At 52.8% G+C, this 10,719-nt stretch overlaps 2 protein-coding genes across 2 annotated transcripts in view; one reads left to right on the top strand and one right to left on the bottom strand.

Annotated features, from left to right (window-relative positions):
• GRIK1 (glutamate ionotropic receptor kainate type subunit 1) overlaps window positions 1-5,026 on the top strand; it is a 74,444-nt gene extending 69,418 nt beyond the window's left edge. Inside the window, exons 17-18 of the mRNA XM_015564137.1 lie at window positions 1,228-1,352; window positions 4,909-5,026. Coding sequence (XP_015419623.1) covers window positions 1,228-1,352; window positions 4,909-5,026 — 243 coding nt within the window. The remainder of the gene's footprint in view (window positions 1-1,227; window positions 1,353-4,908) is intronic.
• Window positions 5,027-5,457: 431 nt separating this feature from the next.
• Window positions 5,458-10,719, bottom strand: part of BACH1 (BTB and CNC homology 1, basic leucine zipper transcription factor 1) — a 30,729-nt gene continuing 25,467 nt past the window's right edge. The window contains exon 6 of the mRNA XM_015564239.1: window positions 5,458-5,470. Coding sequence (XP_015419725.1) covers window positions 5,467-5,470 — 4 coding nt within the window. The 3' untranslated portion in view covers window positions 5,458-5,466. The remainder of the gene's footprint in view (window positions 5,471-10,719) is intronic.

Raw genomic sequence — 10,719 nt, 5'->3', positions numbered from 1 at the left:
GTATCGAGGGTGAGGAGTCGTTCATTGTGCCGGGACCTGAAGGGCTCGGTCAGCAGATGCTGGGACCGCAGAGGCCCGGTCACCACTTCATACGGTCACTCCACTGGTTTCGAGAGGATCGCTCTGCAACCGAGAAACTTCCAGTCTAGTCCCTTCAGAGCTTAAATACGAAAATATTCCCAGACGTGAAAAGAAAAAGGAACCCCCTGTAAGTGGTGACAGACGTGTCCCGTGACCGTGAACACTCGGGTGGTGATGAGCCGGCGTTTTACTGGCAGCAGCAAGAAGGCAGCACCGCTCACGAAAACACGCCCGATGCTCACTCCGCGCTCACACGGCAGCAGGACAGAGCCTGGTCCCTGTTCAGGATATGTCCCGTCTGTTCTCACAGCCTGTCCCGGGGACGTGCGGCAAGCGCTGTCTCCACTTTTATTCCTAAAGTAGATTGTGCGGCAGCCTGGCCGACGGTCATTCCAGGCCCACGAACGCGTTCCTCTTCACTCATGGGTAACCGAGTTCGCATTTGAGGTGCCCAATGCTGTCTATGGGTGATTTGGCTTAAAAAATAAAAAATCCTATTGCTCCGGCCGGTGTGGCTCAGGGGATGGAGCCTCAGCCTGCGGCTTGAAGGGTCCCGGGTTCGATTCCGGTCAAGGGCTTGTACCTCGGTTGCAGACTCCTCCCTGGCCCCGGCCCTGGTCTGGGTGCCTGCAGGAGGCAACCAATCAATGTGTTTCTCTCACATCCATGTTTCTCTGTCTTTCCCTCTCTCTTCCACTCTCTCTAGAAATCCATGGGAAAATATCCTCGGGTGAGGCTTAACGAGAGAGAGAGAGAGAGAGAGAGAGAGAGAGACAGACAGAGAGAGAGCCCTAACTGTGCTCTGATGTCTTCAGGGCCCGTGGATCCGTCTGTCACCAAAGGGCTCCCGGAACCTCAGAGGCAGGCTGGCTGGCCTCGGCTTCCCGAATCCTGTACCGAGAGCCGCAGACTAAAATGAGACCATGGTCACTAAAGCCGTGCTGAGATTTAAAAGTGCTTTAGTGGCATTGAGCATAATAAACCAAAGGACAGAGATGAAAACGTTTTCATTAAAGCTTTAAAGAGACTCCGCAGGGACGGGACTGAGCCGACCACGTGTCCAGGGAACCAAGGCAGCGAGCGGCTCGCGTCCGGCGTCATCATCACAAACATGCGGTCAGCTCCGGCCTCGGCTCAACATCCCAGCACGGGGGCCATCAGCGGGTCACCATGAAGTCAGTGCAAGGGCATCTCTGGCCGAAGGCGGGGCGACCTCATCTGGGCTTCCTGGGCGGCCTCCTCAAGCTGCCCCAGAAGCAGCGCTGTGAGCCGTGCGGCTGGTGTCCCTGAGCCAGAGCCAGCGGACCCTGAAACGGGCCCCAGGCTCCTGGCCCGGTTAAGTGACTGCTTCTCGCCTTACTTCCCTGCATTTCCTGAAATTTCTGAGAGTCAAGAATGATAAAATAAAGCAACTTTTAAAAATATGTATATTTATTGATCTCAGAGAGGAAGGGAGAGATAGAAACATCAATGATGAGAGAGAATCATTGATTGGCTGCCTCCTGCACGCCCCCGACTGGGGATGGAGGCCGCAACCCGGGCCTGAGCCCTGACCCAGGATCGAACTGGGACCTCCTGGTTCACAGGTGGCTCAACCGTGGGTGTGGATCACCCACATGATTTCAGGTTCCAGCAGGATGGCCCCGGGAGCCAGTAGGGACAGGACCCAAGGTGGGAACCACATCTCTTCCGCTGCCTGCACCACCTTCTCTGGCCCGTTACAGGGGAGCCCCCAGCCCACACGCTCCTTTAAAGGGGTTAAAGTCACCCGGCCAGTATTGCTCAGTGTTGCAGAGCGTTGGCCTGTGGACCGAAGGGTCCCGGGTTCGATTCTGGTCAAAGGCATGTACCTGGGCTGCAGGCTCCTCCCTGGTTGGGGCGCATGCAGGAGGCGACCAACTGATGTGTTTCTCTCAGGTTGATGTTTTCTGTCTCTCCCTCTCCCTCCCTCTCTCTAAAATCAATGGGAAAATATCCGCGGGGAGGAGTCACCAAATAACCATCAATGGGCCGCCGCCCCAGGTCCAGTGGTTGAGGCGGTGCCGGGGGGTCTGCCCAGGACTCTGCCTCCTCAGGGCTGTGCGTGGGGACAAGCGCTGGGGCAGCGCCGACTGGTTCACGGTGAATCACCCTGCACACCTCGCTGTGGAGGGGAGCACGCAGAATCAGGGGCCATGAGCACACACACTCACACGTACTCACACACACTCATACACACACTCACACACGCACACATACACACTCACACATACACGTATGCATGCAATGCACATACATGCACTCACATGCGCACACATACATACACATATGCACATACTCGCACACGTACACACTCACAAGTACACACTCATACATACATGCACATTACATGCTCACGCACATACACACGTACGCACACACACATACAGACACACTCATACACTCACACACACTCATACACACACAACCAATTTCCTGAAAGTGTCACAATTAAGACGATCACCAGCCCCTTTAACCAGGATCAGTCAGCTGTGCTCTCGCCTCCATCAGCCCCCAGGACGCCCTGATTGAGCGGATTTCCCAATTAAGCCTGTTCCAGCCGAGAAGCCTTTTTGATTAGATTCCTAATTTGCATGGAGGCTTCGAGCTCTAGGGGAAGGAACGGGGACCAAGGGCCCGTCAGCCTCTGGAATCTCCTGTGCACTCACCCTCGACGACAAGCCTCCCCTCTGCTGCAGGCGGCAGTTCCCGGCCGAAGAGGCTCTGACCTCATAAGTGAGACGGGAGCTGTTCCCCTGGAGCCACGCCTGGTGGGTCGGGGAGGGAGGGATGTGCAGGGAGGGTGTGGGGGAGGCTCCCAGAACGGACATGAGTCACCTCTGAAATCAACATTTGCAACAGGATGGGTAGCACTGGAAAGCGTTATGCTAAGCGAAATAAGGCAGTCAGAGAAAGGTAAATATCACATGATCTCACTCATTTGTGGAATATAATGAACAACATAAACTGATGAACAAAAACAGATCCAGAGACAGAGAAAAGGTAGGGGAGGGTGGGGGTAAGGAGGAGAGATCAACCAAAGGACTTGTATGCATGCAGCTAAGCCTAACCAATGGACACAGACACCAGGGGGGTGAGGGCATGAGTGTGTGTGTGTGGGGGGGGGCAATGGGAGGATAAGGACACATATGTAATACCTTAACCAATAAAGAAAAAAATAAAATACAAAATATCCTATCTAATAAAAGACAAAAAGGGTAATTGACCGTACCTTTGCTACACTTACCATCGGCTAATCAGGGTGATATGCAAATTAACTGCCAACAAAGATGGCAGCCGGCTTGCTTGCTCCAGTGATGATGGAAGCCGAGGTTCCCCACCTGCTGCAGCCTGTCTCTGAGCCCAAAAGCAACAAAGTTTCAATTATAGAAGGTAAATAAATCCCAGAATAAAAAAGAGAAAAGAAAAAAAGGAGAGGCTGGGGGCTTCAGTCACCAGCAAGCTTAGCCAGCCTGAAACCGGCCCTCAGCCCCTCACCCAGAATGGCCAGGCACCCCAGTGGGAACCCCTACCCTAAAGGGGGTGTGACCAGCCTGAAAACAGCTATCAGCCCCTCACCCAGGCTGGCCAGGCACCCAAGCGGGACCCCTACCCTGATCTGGGACACCCTTCAGGGCAAACCAGCTGGCCCCCACCCATGCACCAGGCCTCTATCCTATATAGTAAAAGGGTAATAAGCAAACTGACCCTAACAGCAGAAAGACTGGGAATGACTGGTCACTATGACACACACTGACCACCAGGGGGCAGACGCTCAATGCAGGAGCTGCCCTCTGGTGGTCAGTGCACTCCCACAGGGGGAGCTCTGCTCAGCCACAAGCCAGGCTGATGGCTGCCAGCACAGCAGTGGTGGTGGGAGCCCCTCCTGCCTCCTCACAGCACTAAGGATGTCCGACTGCAGCTTAGGTCTGCTCCCTGCTGGCAAGTGGACATCCCCCGAGGGCTGCAGGCTGCCAGAGTGATGTCTGACTGCCAGCTTATGCCAAATCCCCTGGGGAGCAGGCCTAAGCCAGCACGTGGTCATCCCCTGAGGGGTCCGAGACTGCAAGAGGGCACAGGCCGGGCTGAGGGATCCCCCTCCCCACCGAGTGCACAAATTTTTGTGCACCAGACCTCTAGTATGTATATATATAGTTTTTTAAATTGGGGCAGTGCACCTTGTCCCCAACCAGTGAGTGATAAACGCACCCACCGCCCCACAGAGGTGGCAGCCAGGGCACTGCCGACCCCTTGGCAGGCGTCTGCTCCCCAAGGGCCCTCTGCACACAGCCACCCGGGGGCACCGTGCCCTCAGCGTGATGTCCACGCGGCCCCGCTCCTGTGGCGGCACCAGGGGCGGCGGGCACCAGGCGTCAGGCTGGGCAGCCCTTCCTGGGAGCTGATGTGAAGGGGAGGTGGGCCCAGGAGGGCTTGTATTGAGTTACCTATTCTTGGCTTTTAAAAAAGAGGGCTACTTGCAATGCTGAGCACTCAGGGGGTTACAACACAAAATGATTTTGAAGTTTAATTTAAAGTCGCCTCCTGGCTGCGTGGGTTTCCACTTCGCTTCATCTGATGCTAAAGCAGCTCCAACGGCTGTGGGCACGCGGCTCAGCCCTTAATTTCCTGCCCTTCACGCTCTGCGGCCCCCATGGGGGTACCCCTCAGGCCCACGGCCACATTTTTAAACTCTTGGTGGCACCTCTGGCCTGACACCAGCACAGCATCTCATGGGTGTTTCCTGGGCCAACTTTCCCCTCGTTACCACAGTAACGGCTCTCACTCCGTCCCCACCCGTGACACCTGCAGATGCCCCTTCGAGGGCGGGGCCGGCCTCAGCAGGACGAAGGCCGCCCTGGGGGAAGGGCAGCCCTTGGTGCCTCAGCCCTTGGTGCTCCTTGCGATGCTGGGAGCCGCCTTCGGCTGACGGATTCTGACGGAGACTTCTCTCCTGCCCGGTGCCCGGGGATCTCTCATGACTGAGAGCCATTTCTTAGGAAACATGGGCAGTGACATCTCAGACGTCTCTCGTAGCCACACGCTTGCCGACGTGTCTCCTCGGGCAGGAGGAACAAAGGGAAAAATAACCAAATGGGACATCAGACTAAAACCCTCTGCACAGCAAAAGGAGCCACAACAAAATGAAAAGGAGCCCACTGAATGGGAGGACATATTCGCAGTGACGCATCCGGTCAGGGTTTAGTTTCCAAAACACATCAAGAATGTACACAGCTCAACACCAAGAAGACAAACAATCCAGTTACAGAATGGGCAGGAGGCCTGCATAGACCCGTCTCCAAAGAGGACATACAGACGGCCAAGGGGCACCGATCATCACAGAGATGAAAATTAAACCACAATGAGGCATCACCTCACCCCTGTCAGAACGGCTGCCATTAACAAATCAATAAAGGCACAATGCAGGCAGGGATGTGGGGAAAAGGGAGCCCGTGTGCACTGCTGGTGGGAATGCAAGGCTGGTGCAGCCTCTGTGGAAAAACAGTGTGGAGTTTCCTCAAATAGTTAAATATGGTGCCCTGACCGGTTTGGCTCAGTGGATAGAGCGTAGGCCTGTGGACTGAAGGGTCCCAGGTTCAATTCTGGTCAAGGGCATGTACCTTGGTTGCGGGCACATCCCCAGTGGGGGGTGTGCAGGAGGCAGCTGGTCGATGTTTCTAACTCTCTGTCCCTCTCCCTTCCTCTCTGTAAAAAATAAAATATTTATTTTAAAAAAAGTTAAGTATGGAACTGCCATTGGACCCAGTGATTCCACTTCTGGGAATTTATCTGAAAAACACGAAACACTGATTCCAAAGAATGTGTGCCCCTCAGGTCACAGCAGCACCGTTCACAACAGCGAAGATCTGGAAACAGCCCCAGTGCCACCAGTAGACGCGTGGACAAGCGGTGGGACAGTCACGCCGTGGGATACCAGGCGGCTGCATCGTAACAGCCAGTAGGCAGAGCGTATAGCGCTCGTCACGACTTTTTAACTTATTTAATCCTCAAACAACCCCGGCAAAGGCGCCATTGCTCCACTGTCAGGTTATTAACCTGATATTCAAATGAAGATGCTACCACGAAGGGCAGTTAAGTCACTCGCCCCAAATCACATGACAAATTGATTATTAAACCGAAACGTGGACACGTTCTCCCCAGGATCCTGGGAAAGTCGTAGACATCCACAGGCAGGACAGGGTGAGACTGTCTAAAATCAACCGTGAACAGGTTTAGAGTCAATTCTGAAAAGGGAGGAAGAACCAAAACTGGTTTTTAACTTTAAAAAGGAGAAAGGGGAGGGGGCGGGACTCACCTCTCAGGTGTGCAAGGTGTTTTCAGGCTCAGGGTTCCAGGGGGGAGAGCAGGACGCTGCTGCCGTGGACGCTGCCACCACGCGGCCACTGTGGGGGTTATAGCTGCTTTAAACCCTCATTTCAAAGACCTCCTCCCAGCGCCTCAAAAATAAACATTACCTGTGAAAACTCTCAAATCCAGAGATCCAGTCCTGGGACCTTTCCTCATCCAATCAAACGATCCTCCTCCTAGGGGTTAAGATGCATTTGGAGGGGACACAGCTCGGGCCAAAGCATCCGTCTGAGCAAACACAGGGTTGGTCCATGAGAAGCACTAGCCATTCTCTGTCCTGAGAGGAAAGGGTAGAGACCAACCCTAAGGCACCTGCACCTCCTTCTCACTCCTGCCTGTCTCTCATCCCCAACCAAGGTGCCCCAAGTCACCAATCATCGAGAGCTGCACATTTAAACCACAACGAGGTGTCACCTCACACCTGTCAGAACGGCTGCCATCAACAAATCAACAAACGACAAGTGCTGGCGAGGACTGCAGGAAAAGGGAGCCCTCATGCACTGCTGGTGGGAAGGCAGACGGATGCAGCCACTGTGGAGAACGGTATAGAGTTTCCTCAAGAAATTAAATATGGCCCTGACTAGTTTGGCTCAGTGGATAGAGCATCGGCCTGCGGACTGAAGGGCCCCAGGTTCGATTCCAGTCAAGGGCATGTACCTTGGTTGCGGGCACATCCCCAGTGGGGGGTGTGCAGGAGGCAGCTGATAGATGTTCCTCTCTCATCGATGTTTCTAACTCTACCCCGCTCCCTTCCTCTCTGTAAAAAATCAATAAAATATATTTTTTAAGAAAAGAAATTAAATATGGACTTGACCCAGTGATTCTAGGACTATATCCTAAGGAACCAATCAGAAAGCCTATATGGAACCTTATGCCCATAGCAGCACAATTCACAATCGCTAAGATCTGGAAACAGCCCAAGTGCCCATCAGCAGACGAGTGGATAGAAAGGCTGTCTAGTAACTTATCTCCCCCCTGAGCCAATACTCACCACCCCACCTTTAATACCAGTGTCAACAGTCTCCTATCAGTAAAAAACAAACAATAGGCAACCTTAGTTTGATGAGTTTAATAAGAGACTCATCGTTTTAAACTCATGATTTTACTACAAACTCCTGACCTTGTCAAGAATCATAATCCATTGTTTGCCTTTTTCTTGAAGGTTTGAAAAGTGAACAATGACAAGAGGCCTTTCAGTTCCATTGTTTGTGGGCAAAATCCTGACAGAAAATGTTGGTTAGAATTAGTTGCCACGGAGGCTGTGAAGGTCCTAGCTTGGCGTGGATGACATTTCAGAGTGAATTCTCACCTGCTGGGAAGGGAGCAGGGAGCTTTAACGGCCTCTGTCAGTCTAATTCTAGCCAACATTATTGTGTCCACGTCACATACAAGTTTGTTTTTTTCTTAAGAATCAAAATGTGCGACCGAAAGTATAAGAGCAACTGAATACAAATGCAAGCTGTCCGGGAAAACATGCCTCCTGGTCAGACGCTGCCAGGAATCCACGGGATCTTGCCACGCCTCACGGGCGACTTCTGTCGCAGAGTAGTTCTGGTTATGCATCCGTTAGGGATGGCCCGGTCTATTCGGGGAGGTGATAAAAAATTAACCACTTCTCATTCCATTGGAAGAAAAAAATCAGTTAAACCCTTTAACATACATGACTGAAAAGACTTAGAAGCAAATTAGTGCTATATCCCCATGTCATTCATTTGCAAGTATATTCCACCTTGTGGGGGATATGTTTATTTCACTTAATGAAACAGCCAATGACGATTCGGAACTGCTTATAACCAAAAAGCAGCCATTTGGGATTAAGGAAGAATCCTGTTCAGAAGAGTAGGGAAAACACCCAAACACAGGAACTCAGAGGCCTTGACAACTGATCTTAACCCCAACACATAGGGCCCGGGGGAGAGGCTCGGGGCACAGAGCTGGCTCACGTCCTGTCCTCCCGTAGGCCCCTCAGTCTTTCCCCGGTCGGAGGGCAGGAATGAAAACGTGGCCAACACCCTCTCGTGCAGATAAAGGAGAAGCCAGGCCAGCCTGGCCGGTCCTGCGTCTCTCAGGCTCAGTCCAGAGTGAGATGTGAAGTGTTTGATAGACCGCGAGCAGCGTGCCCCTGCCGCGGGCGGGCGGCGTGAGTGAGTGGAGGCCAGGAGTGAAAGGGCAGGTCGAAGCGACCCGTGGAATGAGCGGAGCCTGGGCTCCCTGCACACTGCATTTCTGATGATGGGTTTCGCTAGTGGTTCTCAACCTTCCCAATGCCGCGACCCTTTAATACAGTTCTTCACGTTGTGGTGACCCCCAGCCATAATTCTCGTTGCTACTTCATCACTATAATGTTGCTACTGTTATGAATCATAATATAAATATCTGATATGCAGGATGTATTTTCAGGGGTCGCGACCCACAGGTTGAGAACCGCTGCTAGACAATCGCCAAACTCCCTGAAGCTGAATCACAGGACAGAGCGCCGGCTCCCGTTTCGTGAGGGGCACACGGGGAGGAATGAACACGCGTGGGCTCCGGAAACAGTGGCTGGTGGTGACCCCGGAGGCTATACCTTCATCAACACACGCCCAGCGCCCCAGGAACCGAGGGGAATGGCAGGTCACCCTGTAACGCTGCCGACGCCATTGACGGCTGGGAGTTCCCAGCTACAAGCCACCAGCGTGAGGAAGACGGCAGAGCCGAGGTCCAGCCCGGACCAGCCCGGACCCGCCGCCGCCCGGCCAAGCAGCCCTTCCCTTCTCTACCAGGCCCCTCGTAAGGAATGGAAACCATTCAGAGTCCAGCCTCGCTCGGTTCTGTGTGACACACCCACCGACCGGGGCCTCAGGTGATTGACGCCCCACCACCCCGGGATGAGCTCGCAGGAGAAAACCAGGTGCGTGTAGAAAAAGGGCACTCCTTTCCTCTGCACGTCACAGCTGGGGAGGGAGCTAAGTGTGCAGATGTCCACGTGAAAGCTCTTAAAAAACTGACCGACAAGCTGACTTCAGGCATTGGCAGCCGTGCGCGCTCCCTGCTCGTGTTCATGTCATTCCTCTCCAAGCGGCAGCAAAGACCGTTTCTAGAGCCCCACTCCCCATCTGCTCTGCGGCCCACGCAACCAGACGTCGGGAAGCTGCACGGCCGTCCATCCGTAGGAGGGCCCTTCCTCTCCACTCACAGGGCTTCACCGACATTCACGACACAGCGCACACCCGGAGTTTGCCAGCCTTGCTGGTGCCCTCAGCGCGCTTCTCTGCGTCCTGCCTCTGGTGTCTTCATCCCATTAGAGCTCCATTTCCCCCAAACCCTTGGGATGCTCTCCAGCTGCCAAATTCACTCTTTCAAACATTTCTGGGGGGAAATCTCATCTTCAGAAATAACCACCTCAAAGCGACTCATTTCATTGTCCGGGCCTTTTGCAATTAAAAGGCCTTTTCGTTTCAGTCGTGAATCTGAATGTATTGGTCTCGAGTCTCAGCTTTTAAGTTAAGGGCCACCCTTTCCCGGTGACATTTCAGTGCTGGAGAGAGGCTGCACCGAGACACTTCTTATTAAAAAGGAAATGTTAGCACTTACCCCACCTTTCAGCTGAGGCTGCAGAGTGAAGGGAACAGGGTTATGTTCTTCTCAGTCGCTGCCTGAGTGAGAATGTGGACTTTGGCACTAATGGGTTTCTGCTGAATAAAATCACATTATGTAAATCAATTCTGGGAAAGCATTTGGTGTGGGTGTACCACCTTTAAAACTTTCTCATTTTGACCATTCTAAAAGTAATCTATGCCCGTTATGAAAAATAACAGAAAAAAGTGAAAAAAATTACCTTACTCCCACTATACAAAACCGTATTAACATTTGGTGAATTGATTTTCTTTTTGTATTTATCTAATGAGAATGTGGGGGAGGGGTCTGTTTTATCCTTTTTTACGTTATGGTTTTATAGAATAGTGTTTATTGTGTATATGGAACTTTATAAATATATAGTTATCTACACTAATAAAAGACAAAGATGCTAATTGACCATACCTTTGCTATGCCCATCAGCCAATTAGAAGAGTATGCAAATTAACCTAACAAAGATGGCCATTAAATTTGCATACTGCAGGGGGCGGGACGGCGCAATCCGCCGCCTGTCCAGCCGCCATCCAGGCCTGCCATCTGCGACCCAGCGCGCCACCCAGGGAGCGGGCCTAAGCCAGCAGGTGGTTATCTCCCGAGGGGTCCCAGACGGTGAGAGGGCATAGGTAAGGCTGAGGGACA

This window comes from Myotis davidii, unplaced genomic scaffold (genome assembly GCF_000327345.1).
Source record: "Myotis davidii unplaced genomic scaffold, ASM32734v1 scaffold552, whole genome shotgun sequence".
NCBI lineage: Eukaryota > Metazoa > Chordata > Mammalia > Chiroptera > Vespertilionidae > Myotis > Myotis davidii.
The sequence above is the reverse complement of the archived record's forward strand: the minus strand, read 5'-3'. Positions and strand labels throughout refer to the sequence as shown.